This window comes from Kogia breviceps, chromosome 20 (assembly GCF_026419965.1).
Source record: "Kogia breviceps isolate mKogBre1 chromosome 20, mKogBre1 haplotype 1, whole genome shotgun sequence".
NCBI lineage: Eukaryota > Metazoa > Chordata > Mammalia > Artiodactyla > Physeteridae > Kogia > Kogia breviceps.
Genome location: NC_081329.1, coordinates 15,660,832 through 15,679,459, shown reverse-complemented (window position 1 = coordinate 15,679,459; position 18,628 = coordinate 15,660,832). Strand labels below are relative to the sequence as shown.

At 41.5% G+C, this 18,628-nt stretch overlaps 1 protein-coding gene across 2 annotated transcripts in view; it reads right to left on the bottom strand.

Moving 5' to 3' along the window:
- The window catches only part of FGL1 (fibrinogen like 1), a 31,971-nt gene that overhangs the window by 9,960 nt on the left and 3,383 nt on the right, over positions 1-18,628 (bottom strand). The window contains exons 2-4 of one of the 2 annotated variants that reach the window (XM_059049447.2): positions 14,839-14,918; positions 12,247-12,427; positions 191-350 (exon numbers count right to left, since the gene is read on the bottom strand). In XM_059049447.2, the coding sequence (XP_058905430.1) occupies positions 191-350; positions 12,247-12,427; positions 14,839-14,910 (413 nt within the window). In that variant the 5' untranslated portion in view covers positions 14,911-14,918. Of the gene's footprint in view, positions 1-190; positions 351-12,246; positions 12,480-14,838; positions 14,919-18,628 lie in introns of both variants that reach the window. The other variant, XM_059049449.2, reaches the window with a different exon arrangement.

Sequence of the window (18,628 nt, the reverse complement as noted above, 5' to 3'; positions counted from 1 at the left end):
CAGTACCCAAGGTGTGCACCTCCACCCCTACCCCCAATATTTTCTTGATTAGCTAATGCATTTTATTATTATTAAGAGAGAATGAAATTCCCTCTAATTAATACACTTCGGGATATAATAAAAAGGCTTAACTTATTGTAAACCTCACATTTCCTACTCCAGATAAATCCTTATGTCATAATTAACACACCTGTTAAAGTTCTCACTGCCATCAGATCGTCTCTGAATTACAGTCCATCCTCCTCCATCGGACATGTCACAATACACAGAGAATTCTGCTGGGCTCTGGAGAGGCTTGATTTGGTAAAATCCACTCTGCTTATACCCATCATTGAAAATCTCTGAACAATCTGTTTGGAAAACAAGGTAATGTAGTATTTGTTATCTGTCTTTTTTTTTTTAAAGGGAGCCTCTGAATGAGATTACTCAATACTAACGGAGACAGATAAATACATGATGTAGATAAGCAGCTGTTTAAAACTGAATCTTGTACATCTTCCAGTGGCTATTAGGAAATTCTTATTTCTTTTCCTAGTATTTAATTAGCATCTGCCTTCTTACTATGATCATGGAAAAAATAAAACAGTGAAATATGTATCTGGTTTTTCATTTCTGATTCTTGTAGAAACAATTAAAAGTATATGTTTCAGTTAAGCACAGTATATTTAAGTGAAACTTATAGCTTTATCAGACAGAACAGAGGAAATTTTCTCTCCTGGGACACTAAAATGAAAGTAGAAATATAACACCAAACAAATAATTTAATATAGATTATCTTGACTTAGAGCATTATAAATCATTCTGAACATCTGGAAGTGAACTCAAAATAGTAATCTTCTGGTTAGATTCTTATAACCTCCCAGTCTCACCAGATTTTTTACTAACCCACTGACATTTATAACAGTCCATGCATTCTTAGAGGTTTTTCCTGAAAACTGCAAGACTCTACTTTTGTCCCCACTGTCTCCTTTGCTATGGTATTTCTTTGACCCCTGAAGCAAACATAGCTACCAGTCTGTCACCAAAAAGTAATATCTGTTTCTTAAACCACTTGAGCGTGGGATAAATTAATATCTATTGGGTCTTATCTAGGCTGATCTGTACTGACTTCGAGAATATGGCAAGTATGGACTCACTGTTGTTTAGATGCCCAGGAAGCTAAGATTTAGGGTAGCTGAATTCGTGGCCACTGTAAAGAGATAGTTTCAAGGATACCCAGTCACAGACTTTTGAATAAAATACTATAATTTAACATCACAAACTTTCAAATTTTACCCTTATCATTTTATTTCCTTCCTTTTTTAAAAAAAACGTTTTCTACAATTCTGTAACTATGTATGGCAATGGATGTTAACTAGACTTACCGTGCTGATTATTTCACAATACATACAAATATCAAATCATTATGTCGTACACCAGAAACTGATATAACGTTTTATGTTCAATTGTACCCAATAAAAAATTTCTCTTCCTGATTGGATAATTCCATTCTTTTAGCATATTTTAAGTTCCTTCTTCATTTTCATTCTTTTGATGCCAAATTGTCACAACAATTTTGTTACAAATAAAATATACTCCACATTAAATAGATTGAATAGCCAATAGGAATCATAAGAGAAATGAAAATAAAGAAAGTTCATCATTTTCTAAAAACCCTTATCAGGTTGAGACCAATCATATACTACTGCTTTGGTGAAATGTTCATTTTTCTAATGATTTAGGCTTTATTCATATATATATTTTTGAGAGTCAGAAGCCCAAGTGTTCTTTATACATGCTGGATTATTTTTTAAAAATCCTGTTTTGCCAATTAAACAAGCAGAGAAACAATGGGAAAATGATTGTCTAAAATTAGTTCAATGTTATTCAAAAGCTTACATCTGTGATCAAGTATATCACACAACATTTTTCATTAAAGTAAGCAGATTTTAACATTGTTAGGAAAGGAGCTCTTTGCTTATATTTAATTACCTACCAAAGAGCTGAATAGTAAAGACTCACAAGTTCCAGACTATTTTCCAAGCAAATATGAAAATGATTAGCTATAACATTTGCCTCTGGAAAACTCTGTGAATATGGAGTTTTCAGCCAACATTTTCTATTTGTTTTTATTTTATGCCAACTCTGAGTTTAAGTTTTTAAAAATTTTTTCTTCTTCCCAGAGGAAAATGCCAAACACAACTTAAGATCCAGAGGAAGGATTTCAACTGAAAAAACAAAAACAAAACCCCAACAAATAAATAAACATCAAAAAAGTGCCAGTAGCTCAATTGCTTATAGCAAATAAGTTAAGGAGCCTGCCTGGGGGAAATGTGACTTACACTGTGATAGAAAGTTCAAACAACGTAGTGTTTAAACTATTAGCTAAATATTTAAAACGATGATTTTCAAAATGTTTCGACCCACCCAACGTCCCCAAGAATAGGCAGGAGAAGGGCAGGAGAAGTGTTAAAGAGCTCTGTGTTCATGGGAGTTTAAAAAAAAAAAAAAGAATTTTTGGATACTTACATAATGCTAGAGTGAGGCCAAGGATACATGCCCTCTGTTTGTTAAACACTGTGTTAAACTGGGTGAGGTGAACACTTTCTCTGATCATGCAGAAAGCAAGCCATTTTGGAAGGCTGAATGTTGAAGCTTCAAAAAGTGACATGACAGCCTGCCAAATGAGCTTTTTCCTCTTGTCCCAGAATGGTGGCTGAGCCCAAAGCTGAGAACCAAAGGCACTAAGTACTCCCCATTCTAAACTCAAAGAAAGGCCAGCATGAACTCAGCCACCACGCCACAGAGCTCGCTGGGGAATGCCAGAACTGGCCCTACCACTGCCATCCTTACCACCAGGCAACATAAGATAAAACTTGAGGAGAGAGAGGAAGTTGCAATATTCTTGTAGGGGAGGGTTGGTGGGCTCTTTCCTCTGAAAACAAGGGAGAGAAGATATAATAATGTAGATAGATAGCTGACATTCATTGAGCTAAATGCTAAATGCTTTTGTTTTCATGTTACATATATTAACTCATTTGCTCTTTTTAAAAAAAAATTTATTTATTTTTGGATGCGTTGGGTCTTCGTTGCTGTGCACGAGCTTTCTCTAGTTGCAGCAAGTGGGGGCTACTTTGTTGTGGTGCGTGGGCTTCTTTTTGTGGTGGCTTCTCTTGTTGCAGAGCATAGGCTCTAGGTGCACGGGCTCAGTAGTTGTGGCTCATGGGCTCTAGAGCACAGGCTGAGTAGTTGTGGTGCACGGGCTTAATTGCTCCATGGCATGTGGGGTCTTCCCAGACCAGGGATTGAACCCGTGTCCCCTGCGTTGGCAGGCGGATTCTTAACCACTGCACCACCAGGGAAGTCCAACTCATTTGATCTTTACAACAAAGAGATAGGTATTCTTATCACTTCCATGTTACAGATGACAAATATGAGGCACATAGAGGTCAAGTAACTTGCTCAAAGGCCATGGCTAGCAAGGGCAACTGGACTTTGAAACCAGGCTTCGGACTCTCTACATTAACCACTACACATACTGCCTTGAGAGACTGTCTCATAAAGATTGGGGGCTCCTGCAGAAGCGGGCATGGTTAAACTAGAGGTCTTGGCTGAACAGATATGATACCAAAGGCTGTTGTGATTGTCACCAATTAGTGTGAATTTGGTACTACAATCTTTTATTGTAGGCACATAATTCAATCACACCCAAAAGATTTTTAAAAATACATTTCCGGAGCCTGTGATCCGCAACGGGAAAGGCCACAGCAGTGAGAGGCCCACGTACCGCAAAAAAAAAAAAGGACCTGCTGTATAAAAAAATAAATAAAATAAAATTCAAAAAAAAAAAAAAAGATACTGAGATAGGAGGTAGATGGGACCCTGGGCTGGACAGCTGGAGTTTGTCGAGCAGAGTAAATTGGAGCTTTGTTTTCCCCTACGCTCCAAAGACAAAGTTAGAGCAGGAGCTGAGCTCTGCTAGAGTAAAGAGATAAGATGACCACGTCTATTACCTCCCCAACTGCATATGTGCAGAAAAGCTCCTCAGAGGTCAAAAAGGGAGGGGCATGACCCCATAATAAATGTTGTCAAATCTCCCACAGGCCTCTGCGCTGAAATCCATCTTGGCAAAAAGTTGTGCATGCATGTTGGAGAGATTTCTAGGGCAGGTCAGGTGTGAAAAAAGAAACAAGATAACTGGCCAAAGGTAAACAAAGACCTGGAAGAACTGCCCTATATAAATGATTTAACCCCCTCTTTACTGCGCTCCTCATTAGGGAGGACACCGGGTGTGTATATCTGCCTTGCTTCTGTCTTAAATAAATAAACTGTTTCTCTGTGTGCTCTCCCACATGTTATGCTGTGTCTCTAATAATAAACTTTGTACCTGTTTTTGCAAAAAAAAAAAAAAAAAAATCATGTGATTTGTGCATTGTTTTCAAAAATTGCTAGGTTGTATGTAATGAGGCATTTTCTACTATGAGATGAATTAGAATTCAGAAAATAAATGATTTAGTAATAATACAGTAACTGGTAAATAAGAACAAAGAAATTTATCTCTACAGATCATATACATGAATATTTAATTTTTTAATTTAAGGAGACCAAAAACATACACTTTGGTGTGAGCAAATTTTAATATATTTTATATAATATTATATATTATGTAAATATATTCTATATTTTCTTAGAATTTATGTCTTATTATATATTTTATTTATTGAGTATTTGCCCTTGGTAGGCTCTCTAGTACTATTTTCCTATATGCTGAGAAATAAAATACAATTGAACTGGATTTATATTTCATAGCTTATTCCTTCTCCTCCTTCATGCTTGCATCATCATAAAAACAGATCTACTGACTTCTGGAATTTTTTTAGCTGTTATATCCAGAAACAGTCATCTAGAATGTCTATTATCTATCTTATTATACATGCTATAATTTTATAACACACACACACACACACACACACACTATAATAGTTTGTCTAGACCCTTGTCCATATGACTCTTCTACCCAACTCCTACTTACACAGTCAGTTCTGTGCTGTCCTTGGTATTTCGATTTCCTAGTAATGGATTTCTTGCCTTACTCCTTGGTGACCTCTTGTTTCCTAAGTTCTGCTCCCAGCACTCTCAACACAGGGGTGAGAGTTTTAGTGCTTAAACCTCACTCTTCCCAGGACTGGTTGCACAGTCCCTGTAACAAACACCCAACTGCCTGCCTCCTGCCATTATCTGACACTTGAATCTGTGTTGGCAACCCACTCAGATTGTTTACATAACCCTGGATCTTGAGCTTGGTTTGGTATTTGGAATAATGGTACTTTTTTTTTTCTTTCAGCCACACCATGCAGCTTGCCGGATCATAGTCCCCTGGCCAGGGATCGGGCCAGGCCATGGCAGTGAAAGTGCCGAGTCCTAACTACTGGACCGCAAGGGAATTCCCTGGTACTTCTTCTCTTACATTGATCAGTTCCTTGCGCTTGAGATCAGTTTTGTTCCTACTTTTGGAATCACATATCCTTTGCAGACCAACCTGTTACCTTCCTCTGAGTTGTTACTCAAATAAATATCTTGTTTTACTCCATGAGTACATTTGAAGCATCTGCCCTCTCTTTTTTTTCCATCTGATCTGTTCCACCAATTAAAATTTTAAAATATATATTGAACATTCGCAACATGCCAATCATCACATTAGATGCTAAAGATACCACTACCTAGACAGTTTAGTAGGAGATAGACGATTAAGCATGCAGTGACAATACTCCATGATAAGTGCTGAGATAGAAAAGTAGGGACTTCCCTGGTGGTCCAGTGGTAAAGAATCCGCCTTCCAACGCAGGGGACGCAGGTTCCATCCCTGGTCAGGGAACTAAGATCCCACATGCTTCGGGGCAACTAAGCCCGTGTGCCACAACTATTGAGCTCGCACGCCTAACTAGAGAGCCTGCGTGCCTCAAACTACAGAGCTCATGAGCCCTGGAGCCCGCGTGCCACAACTACAGAGAAGCCTGCACATCACAACGAAGAGCCCGCACGCCACAACAAAAGATCCTGCATGCCTCAACGAAGATTCCGTGTGCCACAACTGAGACCCGATGCAGCCAAAAATAAATAAATAATAAATAAATCTTTAAAAAAAAAAAAAAAGAAAGAAAGAAAAGTAAAGGTGCTTTTGGAATCCATGGAAGTGGTGCCTAATTCAGTCTTGAGGGTCAGGAAGTTTCCTGAAGGGCTGAACTGGGGTCCGAAGGATGAATAATAGGAGTCAGCCCAGGGGACAGGATTGAGTAGAGAAGATGTTCCAGACAGAGAAAAGGGCTCAAGAGAGCAGGGTGCTGTTGAGAAACTGAAGTAAGTTACTGTATCTGGACTGTAACGTGCAAAAGAGAAGCATGAAAACAGATAATGTCAAAATTCTAGCTCTACCATATATATATATATATATATATTTTTTTTTTTTTTTTTTTTGGCGGTACGCGGGCCTCTCACTGTTGTGGCCTCTCCCGTTGCGGAGCACAGGCTCCGGACGCGCAGGCTCAGCGGCCATGGCTCACGGGCCCAGCCGCTCTGCGGCACGTGGGATCTTCCCGGACCGGGGCACGAACCCGTGTCCCCCGCGTCGGCAGGCGGACTCTCAACCACTGCGCCACCAGGTAAGCCCAACCATATATTTTTGATCCCATACCTATGCAGCCTCCACAAAGCCAGTACACTCATAATACCAGTGCCCATACCTATGCAGCCTTCACAAAGCCAGTACACTCACTCATAATACCAGTGATCTCTCTTGCAGGCAATCCCTTCCAGCACCAAAGATACTTTTAACTCCTTATCATTCTACTCTGAGCCCCTGTGGTCTAGAGGCAGCGTCATCCCTGGAATCAGACTCTCCTTCACACTTACAGCCTCTTCTCTCTCCTATTCTTGTACACTCCCACTCTTCTCTTTTCCCTAGCTTTGATTATGCACTTGGGGGTTTTGATGGCTGCTTTCTCCGACCTCCCTGCCCCAGCCCTGACCCCTCTTCTGACCTGGGGGGCTACAGGAGAAAGAACAACAGGGGCTGAGGGTGACAGCAGCAAATTCAAGGTTGTTCTGGAAGTTATGTCAAATTTAAATGGCAAAGACTTTATTATTTTTTATTTTTTTTATTTTTTTGCGGTACGCGGGCCTCTCACTGCTGTGGCCTCTCCCGTTACGGAGCACAGGCTCCGGACGCGCAGGCTCAGCGGCCATGGCTCACGGGCCCAGCCGCTCTGCGGCATGTGGGATCCTCCCGGACCGGGGCACGAACCCGCATCCCCTGCATCGGCAGGCAGACTCTCAACCACTGCGCCACCAGGGAAGCCCGGCAAAGACTTTATATCCATTCTCCCCAAGGAAACTGGGGTAGGCGAGAAATAGATACTGTAGATGGAGAGAAATCTTTTCATTTTTGTCAGGATCCCTGGTAGTTTTGTATCTAGTTTATTGTATAACAATTTATCTCTGAAACATAAAAAAAATAACGATAGCTATATTTATGAGTACTTACTGTGTGCCAGGCACAGTTCTCATTGTTTTACGTATATTTATTCATTTAATTCTCAAAATTCTCTAAATTAGATACCGTGATTATCCCCATTTCACAACTGAGAAAATTGAGGCATAGAGAAGTTAAACAAACTGCCTGAAGACCATTGTTAGTAGTGCTACAATCCAGTCTCCAAACAACAGGCAAGACTTAACCCTGTTTTAAAACAGACTGTTGGGCTTCCCTGGTGGCGCAGTGGTTGACAGTCTGCCTGCCGATGCAGGAGACACGGGTTCGTGCCCCGGTCCGGGAAGATCCCACATGCCGCGGAGCGGCTGGGCCCGTGAGCCGTGGCCGCTGAGCCTGCGCGTCCGGAGCCTGTGCTGCGCAACCGGAGAGGCCACAACAGTGAGAGGCCCGCGTACCGCAAAACAAACAAACAAACAAAAAAACCCAGACTGTTGTATGTGTTTGGGTGACTAAAGGGCAGGGACCTCCACAGAGGGCAGATCCAGGCCGTTATGGTGGAGCCCAGCGTCGGTGTGTAATCTACTTTGTTTCCATAACAGCCTCTGATATTCTCCTAGGGAAATTCACTGGCAACAGCGATCCTTCCAGTGTTTCTTCCTTAGAGTGGGTTATGTCAGAACATGCCAGTTTCATGGGTTGCCTGTCTGGTTTTACACTTAGCAGGGGAAGCACACACGTTATTCCTACTTCGCCACTGGCTAGGCACCCGTGGCTCCAGATTGAACTGGGCTTCTTAGAAGAATTAAGCCCATGCTCGATAGCCCCATCATAATATGGCCACTAGCTGACCGCAGACTTGGGCAGTGGATGGGGCCAGCTGGCTGCCACTTCTGGTGGATGCAGCTTTTGACCAGGCGCTACAATGGAATGATTTTAGGTCTCAGGCAGATCTGTTGTGTTCGACTTGAGAGAGGTCCAGTACCCATGTCTTTTCAATGTTTAGAATTAGTAAATGTAATGTCTCTTTAAATCTCTGAGCATATCTCAGAATGGCAACCTAATTTCTCCCCATCCCGTGCTTGGTAGAAGGAGATGAGAAACTTTGAGGATGGCAGGTCTGATTTCCTACTTTGTGGCAGGGAGCAGATGCCTAAGCCATGCACACCCCAGGCCCCGTCCAGGAAGGCGCCCTCCACTGCCCTGTTGGCTGCAGTGTTCCTCCAGCAACCTCTGTTGATCCTGAAGTGCCCCTGTGGGAGGAACACACTGGATTACATCTTTCATTGAGCAACATCTCCTGGAAAGTACATTATCTTGATGATGGTAGACACTCTTTTGAAGACGGCACATTTTATTCCTTGAAAGGGCTTCCTCATTTGTACCAGTTACTGACAATCTGTTCATCAAAAACATCATCCCCCATCAGCCATTTAAAGACACATGATCTTGACTGACACGGAACACGTCTCCTGGATTTAGGAAGCGATGTTAAAATCTGCCTGTCCACTCCCTCCTTGATCGAATGGAATGGATAGCCTAGGAAGATACCTCACAATAACCCCTGCCAACTCATCTACTTGTCTCACCACTGAGGAATGTTTCCCAAACGTGCTTCACTCCTCCACCAGGAACACTCCATTCCAGAGCAATCATGGCTCTCAGCCCCTCACATCTCTGGCCTCACCGACATTCCACTGGTCAATCAGGTTCTGAACAAACTACAGATCTCTCAGCTAAGATGTCCTCTGCTGAATGACAGAGAGTTCACCAGTTGGCCCACAGCCCTGACAAGCCCTGATGAAAGGACAGCTCTAGTAACTTTTCTTTATAAAAGTGCTGCCTTCCCTAGCCAGAAGCTGATATCTAAGGCAATGTAAGGTATAGTAGCTTGCTAGGGCTGCCAGAACAAAATACCACAAACTGGGGAGCTTAAATAATAGACATTTATCTTCTCACAGTTATGGGGCTCGGAAGTCCAAGATTAAGGTGTAAGCGGGTTTGGTTTTCTCTGAACCCTCTGTTCTTGGCTGACTTCTTGCTGTGTCCTCACATGGCCTTCCCTCTGTGCGTACACATCCTTGGTGTCTCTCGGTGTGTCCAAACTTCCTCTTCTTATAAGGATACCAGTCAGATTGAATTAAGGCCCATCCTTAATGGCCTGCTTAACTTAAGCACCTCTTTAAGGGCCCTACTACCAAGTACAGTCACATTCGTAGGTACTGAGGGTTAGGGCTTCAACGTATGTATTTTGGGGGAACATGATTCAGAATAATCAATCAAATGGCCTTGACTCTTCTGATTACCTACTTCTCCGTGAATCAATCCTGTCATCCACAATGATTGACCAAATTAACCCAGTGAGATCTTACCCTCTAATCTGTGTCTTATTGACATTTTCTGCAGTCTCAGGATAGGTACCTGAAGCCTCCTTGTTGGATACCTAAATATATTACAATCAGGTCCCAAACACTCAGTAAAAAGAGTACCAAAGTAGGAACTTCCCTGGCGGTCCAGTGGTTAAGACCAGGGGCTTCCACTGCAGGGGGCACAGGTTCAGTCCCTGGTTGGGGAACTGAGATCCCTGGTCCGGGAACTGAGATCCCACATGCTGCACAGTGCGGCAGAAAAAAAAAAAAAAGAGTACCAAACTGGTTACAGGACCCCACCTCCTACCTGAAAAGAAATAAAGCCTCTGCTTTGTGACCTCAGGGAAGCTTGGACTTTTCAGCCTGTAGGAAGAAATTTGGTAAGAAGCCTGATCTGGTCATCCACACCCAACAGGGAAAGCACTCCTTTTCAACCCTGTAGGGATTATCATTTAATTGGCCTGGATTGGAGCTCAGGTACTGTTTATAATTTCCCACGGGTCACTTGCATTTCTGCACGTTTTGCACACAGAGCTTGTGTTCTGGACTGTTTTTTTTCAAGGATGTTTCTATAGTGAACAGCTTTGGGCAGATAAGAGATAGTGACTGCCCCAGAGCAGATGGTGGGTTTGTTTGTTTCCTCTGGGGTACAAAGGCTGGGCAGATTTGCTTGTAACCTATTATAAAAGATTGAGGTTTCCTAAGTTCAGGGTTCCTCAGCTGTGACCTAGCCCACTGCCTACACATCTTCCACCTGGATTATTCCACAGCGCTTCCTTGGTATTTGCAGGCCGGACACATTGGTGCAAACATGAGGCTCATGTCTCTGACCCTGGAGTCTCTTGTCTTCTGCCAGCATCCCTGAAACTGTGACAGGCCATCAGCATTTTAAAAGGCCACCAGGTGATTCTCATGAGAATCACTGTCTTCAAGAAATCACTACTGCTTCTGCTTCCTGTCTGATTGCTTTCCTGAGTCTTCTGTCACAGCCTTGCTTCATCTTCCCAGTAATTCTCCACTTAGGTTCCAGTTCCTGGTTCTCTGCCCCTGTGATGGCTTCAGACCGTCCCTGGTTTCTGAGGCCTGTTTTTACCCAAGCGGTCCTTGGTTCCTCTTTGTTCCATGCTTCAGAGCCACACGCCATTCTCGCTCCGTATCCAGTCCCTCTCTGCAGGACGGTGGCTCTGGTCTCCTTCTGTCCCCTAAAGTGGGGAAGGCAGTTGGAGTCCAAGGATCAAGGGCAAAGGATCAAGTTACTGAACAACAGTGTCAGGAACTCAGGGCAAAGAGTCTGAGCAAAGAGAGATTAGGATCTCAGTAAAGAGAGAAAAAGGGAGCATTTTATTGAAGCATACGTTCTAAGATTCTCACAACTCATGCCTAACACCGATGAGTATACTTAGAGACACAAAACAAAGATGTTTTTATTCTCATCAGCTTGGCATCTCATTAGCCTCTACTGGTTCTCAATTATAGTCAGATATATTTCCCAATTTATAATTGCTTATCTTGCTATTTCTATTTCTATATACTACCGTGCTTTCATTCATAACTATGAGGCTCTAGCATGTTCCAAGGACTCTGATAAGAAATGAAGAGGAAAGAGTGCATTACACGTCATCCCAGACCTTATAAAGTATCCAGTTAATTGACAAAGACAGGCTCATAAACAGAGAAATTATAATATATCATGGCAGTACAGTAGAGATATAAGAACAAAGCATTCCAGATGTCATCCTCATTTGTGACAACTATTATTTGTTTATTTTAAAGTTGCCTGGAGGAAATCAGGTGAATAGTTTTCTGTAGAGGGAATAGGATCATGTGTAGTGATAAGTGCAATCTGTTAGCAGTTTAAGATCATTTAGTTTCTGGGGGGAAACCTGGCCTAATCAAAGGGAAAATGACCAAACTGTAAAATATACACATAAAACATAAATAATAGGAAAATTATTTATTTTCCTAAATAATTCTGATTCTTTTTCCTGACCTGCCCTTTTATTCTATTACCTTACTTACTATCCTAAGGCATATCAGGGTTTCAGAAGGGAAAACTGTATAAATGAAATGAAGCAAGATACAGTACACAAATAAAAAAACTAAAATTTCACAAATATAATCTGCCATTTGCACAGATATTTAAACAATCTATTGTCATGATCTCTAATTAAACTATTGAAATCCTCAGATAATTGGCATATGCTATTAAATGTCCCTTGCAGAGATAATAGAGAGAAAGGGGTAAAATATAGTAGAAGATGTTTAAATTTGGTATAATGTTTCATGTTGCCTGTTACTGGAATAGGAAAAGCTCTTTAGCAAAACCTGAAGTGATCAAGTTACTAGCACCACCATTGCACACGGGTGTATGATGTAAGTTATTGAAACACGTTAAGAAACATAGATTCTGACCTGCGTATTGCCTCTTGCCTCCAAGGTCAATGACGCTATTCTCCTCTCCTTTATCAAGGAACTGGACTTCCTTCTCATGCAAAAGCTGCGCGATCTTGACCCGCTGCTGCTTGACCCGGGTCTCAAGCAGGTGCACCTGGGCTCTGAGCCGCGCCTGCTCGTGCAGGCAGTTCTCGAGAGTCTGCAGAGTAACGCGCATCTCGTTCTTAAGGAGAATAAACGCTCCGAACAAGCTGGATAAATTAATGATTCAAATTTGTCCCCAACTCCCATTTCAGAATAATATTCTAACCAGAAAGTGGTCTGCAAGTTCTAACACTGTTTGTTATTTTGGAGAATAAGAGATTATGGCTTATGGTAAAGTGCTTGAACTATAAAATGATATAAAATAATCTGAATGACTACACCGAAAGCTGTAGGAGTGGTTGTCTCATTTGATCCTCTTAACGATTCCACGAGGTAGGAAGGGACTCATCCTTGAGGAAACTTTCAATTTCTCAAGGAAACGGGAAATTCTCAGCGGGCAAGAGGAGTCAGGATTCATATCCAGTTCAAGGATCCTACTCTCAAACTCTACATATCACCGCCTGAGTGCTTCCTTAACAGGAAAGTGCTTTACAGCATCATTACATGTGACTAATGTGTCAGTCTCTAAAATAAACAAGGCTTTTTTTTTTTTTTTTTTTTTTTTTTTTTTTTTTTTTTTGTGGTACGCGGGCCTCTCACTGTTGTGGCCTCTCCCGTTGCGGAGCACAGGCTCCGGATGCACAGGCTCAGCGGCCACGGCTCACGGGCCCAGCTGCTCCGTGGCACGTGGGATCTTCCCGGACCGGGGCACGAACCCGCGTCCGCTGCATCGGCAGGCGGATTCTCAACCACTGCGCCACCAGGGAAGCCCAAAACAAGGCTTTTGAATGACCTTTTTGTATTAATACTTTTTAAAAATATATTGAATGTTCATAACCTGATGACACATGGTCACCTTTCTAAGGGATGCTACTTTAGACCCTCAGATCCCTGAGTATCCTACCCATTTACCTGTTTCTGGAAATTCTACTGGAGTCATTTTACCTTTTGGCTTACTATTGTTTTTCCCTTAATTACTTCAAAACAGGATAGAGAAGCCTGAGTCTTTCAGTTAAATTATTTACTTTCTCCAAAAAGGCAAATAACCCAAGAATATTGCATGTGAGAGTTTATCAGCTTCCTTCTACAGTGGCATCTGACTGAGAGGATTTCTCCAGAGATAAAGCAAATGTGGTGAGTTGGGAAGAGGAGTTGCAGAGGTGTGCCTCCTGGGAAGAGCTACTGAGACCAAGAAGCTGCAGTAAAGACCCTTAAGTACTCAACGCTGGGAGAGTTACTAGGGGATAGTGAAGAGAAAGGACAAAAGACAAAGTTTTGCCTTCTTCCTGTTTTTACTTTGACAACTCTATTTGCAGCTCATGTCATGATCTCCTGTGATAAGCATAAATGTTTGCTGAGAAATTATGAATTTTAATGTGTAAGTGCCTTACACTACTTTTATATACATTATTTCCTAAAATAGGCATTTGAATACAGTCAGACATATTTCCCAATTTATAATTGCATAACTTCCTGTTTCTATCTTTATGTGCTACCTTGTATTCATTCCATAAATATGAGGGCATACTGTGTTCTGGGCACTTTGCTAGGCTGTCTGAACAGCATGCTCAGATATTCTGTTTCGGGCAAAAGAAAGAGGAAAATACATTGTCTTCCTATGAAGGACTATAACATAAACATAGAAATGCGGCCTCTAAACTGAAGGTCATGTAGCAAGAGAATGGAGAAATGATAGTAGAGGACTCCTCCCTCCCATCTCCAGGCCCAAGTCACTGAAACTCTCCCAGCTGTTTCTCTAGGACTATTTCTTATTTTCGGACTCTCTCTTCAACTCTCTTTGATTTATCCTCTCTGAACGAGTTATTTGCTTAGCCCCCTGAGTTATACCTGTCTAAAAAATGAACAGCAAAGACGTTTTATGGCATCTGGAATCCTCTGTTGCTTTCTGATAGTGGGAAATTGGTTGTGATATTGTTAAATACAGTGGACTATACAATTTAAAAATAACTAAAGGATTACAGGCAAGGATGCTCAATTTTTATGTGACTACACATACAGTGTTAATAAGCTTATTTAAAACTTAGGAGTTTTCTTTCTCCCAGAACTTTGAGTAAATGATTGTTTTTCCCTTTTTACTCATGAATGGAGAGAGGCACAAGTTCATTGCAATTACTTTCCAATAATCTGTTTCATTTACACTGACAGTGTCCGATCCAGGAAAGCTCAAGGTCAATTTCAAAGGACAGTTTTAAATTCTTAATATTATGTAACCACCCAAATAACCCCAGTCAATAAAAATGATTTTACTTAGTGTGAATACCGATTTTTACTTAAAAGATTTTTTTTTTTAAGCACTTAATAAGTGCCTATTATGTGGCAGGTGCTTTTTCATTTTCCCCCTAGTTAAGTTTTTTCAGTGACAAGTTACTACAGACTTTCTTCAAAATAAAAGAAAATTCAGATCTAAGTGGGTAGTTAAAACAATAGTTTTTGTAATAAGCTTACCCAGCTTTCCCTGCCCATTACCAGAACAGTGGTGAGAAGGATGAAATTGATCATGTTCGCCATTTTTCCCATTGAAAGAACTGCAAGAACAAAAAGAATTTCATAAACTTAATTTATTATTGTGAATTTTTCATGAGACCAATGCTGGCTTGACTCAATGTGATCCAGGAGGTCAGACACAGTTCCAGGCCGTGTCTAATCTGAGAGTCGCCATGGAAATTCGCCTGGACTTTCCCAGGCTTCTCCCCACAGAAGGATGCTCACTGTTACCTTGTATAGAATTGAACCAGTTCCACAGCAAAAACAGAGGAACTCTGGCTCTTGGGAGTATGGAAAAGGCACAGGCTCTTTAAGCACAAAGACGTCGTTTCGTATTGGGGCTCAGCCAGTTCCTAGTTGTGTGGCCTTAGGCAACTTACTATAAAATGCTCCTGATCTGTAAAATAGACATCATAATTCTCACCTTACAGGACCGTGGCCACCTTGATGTGATATTTTCAAACACCCTAGCATATGATAAGTGCTAAATGAATAGTTACTCATTTTGTATATGGAAGGCTTTTTATTTTGACAAGAAGGAAGAAAGAAAAAGAGTTACAACAAATAGAAGGTGATATGCATTATTTTTCTCAGTGTCAATGTATACGCAGCTACCAAGATAATATCAAACTTTAAGCTCTCTTTAAAGTTGCAGAGGAAAATTAACTTCACCACTTCTTGAGATTATTTTTAAAATTAGTCTTGAGGTCATAAGTCTTGATGAAAAAGTTTGTTCATCCTCAAAATAACTTCTGTATGCTGCCACTGGTGAATTTTCATAAATTTTAGAAGCTAAGGAGCCTAGAAGGGCAGAAATACCTGCATAATCTTCAAACAAATTTATACCTATGGTTTTTGCTAAAAAAAGAACCAGAATCAACTGAATTATTTATTTGTCAGCCTATTTTTATTCTTATAAAATTTATGACCACTAGGTCCTTTTCATATATCTCTTTCTCAATTTTTACATAATTTTAAAAGTGGTTCCTAAACTTTGCTGTCTGTTGGGATCACTTGGAGAGCTTTAAAAATATTTTCACGCCCAGAAATTGAATCAAATGTCTAAAGGTGGCAGTCAGAGCTTAGAATTTTTAAAAGACTACCAGCTGATTCCAATGTACAGCAAAGTTTGAAAAGCAAGGATTTAAGGACTTAATAGACAATTTTTTTTTTCAGTCTTATGCTAACAAAATAGGTAGTTCTCAGTCCTTCTGGGGCCAAAAAAAAAAAAAAAAGTTGCAGAATGAGAGGGGCACTAGTTAAATTCAGGGACAGATAGCGTTCGTGGGCATCTCGGGGAGCACCGCAAGATACAATGTGAATTTCCTAAATATGTGAAATTTGCGCAGTACAGACAGTAATAAAGAGTCTCCTAGATAAAACCATATAATTTTACTTCACACAGCTTTACTTCTGGCTGATGTTTTTGTTTGTTTGTTTGTTTGTTTGTTTTGCGGTACGCGGGCCTCTCACTGTTGTGGCCTCTCCCGTTGCGGAGCACAGGCTCCGGACGCACAGGCTCAGCGGCCATGGCTCACGGGCCCAGCCGCTCCGCGGCACGTGGGATCCTCCCGGACCGGGGCACGAACCCGCGTCCCCTGCATCGGCAGGAGGACCCCCAACCACGGCGCCACCAGGGAAGCCCTGATGTATTTTTTTTTATTACATACCTAGCACTGTCCTAGGCTATGGATTTTTATAAGCATCTTATTTAATCCTCAAATAACTCTATAAGGCAACTACTATTATCCTCATCATACAAATGGATAGATCAGAGAGCTTAAGTCACTGAAGACCCAGCACTTGGGCTGAGGGCTTTCCACCATGAAGGCCCATGACCCCCAACCTGTATTCTGCATGGCCTTCCTTTCTATATATATATACACCTGTTTTATATATATATATATATATATATATATATATATATGGACACAGGCTTCACAGAGGTATAGAGGCCCTGCTACTCGGCTTTCTCCAGTGAACACCACTGTTACTCCTAAACATGACTGTGACTTTTTTGTTCCTAAGTCATGTGCTTCTGCAAAGGAACATTAGGTCAACCTGGCAGGAGAGGACAGGCCTCCTGCCAGGTTGACAGGAGAGGAGACAGCTGCACTAAACAGAAGCAGTCCTAGAGAATCGTGGCACCAACGAGCATTTATTGATTATTGGCTATCTGCTCAGCACTGTGCCACATGCTGTGGGAAAATAAAATATAGCTGCCACATCAAGGCAATGTTTTGGGGAAGAAATGAAAAATATTAAAAGGGAAATTAAAGACAACATAAATTTAATTACATATTGTTTCATGTATTATATTTCAATTTAATCTACATTAAACCATATTAAATATAAAAACTAATTTTTTCCAGGTGACCTCTCAAGACAAAATTAATTACTTCCTCCACTGTGATCTCATACTATGTTTACAGACCAATATAGCATTCATTCACTCAGTAAACACTGTTTGCATGCCTGCTGTGTTCCAGGCACTGTGCCAGGTGATGGAATTATTGCTTGATTTGTTTGTACATGTCTCTCTCCAACTGCTTCCTTTTGTCCATGCTATTTTGTTTAGAATAGGATTCTTGAAGGCAAAGGCCACACCTTGCTATAACTGTTGTAGCCCTAGCATCTAACTTATTATGGTGACGCTAATAAAAGTTTAGTTATTGCCTCTGAAGAAAAATTTCCCCGAGAGGGAAAATCTTTCTCAGAGGGGAAAAATATGAGTTTCTTGCCATAAAGCTAGTCTGTTTGCAGTGACATACTTCCTCTCCAATGCTTAACCTTCTCAAAGGGAAAGCAATGGGCTAAGTATAGTTTTGAAAATAAGTGTTAAGAAGGAGTTAGGGACTTTGGGTTGGATTGAACACATACATTTTTTTCTTTCTCACAAAAGCCAACTAGAAAGGAGTAAAGAAAAATGGAAAAGACATGGATTGACAAGGTGGAAGAGAAAGCGAGAGGAGAAAACACCTGGCATGCAATGTCAACCAGATGACAAAAAGCACATGGGGAAATTGGCTGAGCTGCTAAAACTGAATAGCAAGCAGTAGCAGCAGGTAGTACCACAAGAAGCAAGCTAGCTTGCATTGCAGTATCCCAGATGGTGCTGGGTTGGAGGTGACCGCTAGCTTGGAAGGCAGGGTGGAGGTGATGGGCTGATACTCAGCTTCTCACCTAAACCCTGAACAGCCAGGTGAATAATGTTCTTCCCACCCCATAAAAAAATGAAAGTCTTCTTCTTTTTTTAAAAAAATATATTTTTAAAATTAATTAATTAATTTATTTTTGGCTGCGTTGGGTCTTCGTTGCTGCACGCAGGGCTTCTCTAGTTGTGGGGAGCGGGGGCTACTCTTCATTGCGGTGCGTGGGCTTCTCATCGCAGTGGCTTCTCACTGCGGAGCACGGGCTCTAGGCACGTGGGCTTCCGTAGTTGTGGAGCATGGGCTCAGTAGTTGTGGCTCACGGGCTTAGTTGCTCCAAGGCATGTGGAATCTTCCTGGACCAGGGCTCGAACCCGTGCCCCCTGCATTGGCAGGTGGATTCTTAACCACTGTGCCACCAGGGAAGCACTGAAAGGTTTATTTCTATTAAAGTCGAACCAAAGAGACTCCCGGTAGCATGACCACAGGTACAATGGAGGTCAAAAGAGAGACACTGTTCTGTAAGTTTGAGCCCTCCCCAGGTTACTTCCATCCTGGCCGCTAGATAGCCACACAGGCAGCTATGGGCCCTGAGCCTGCGC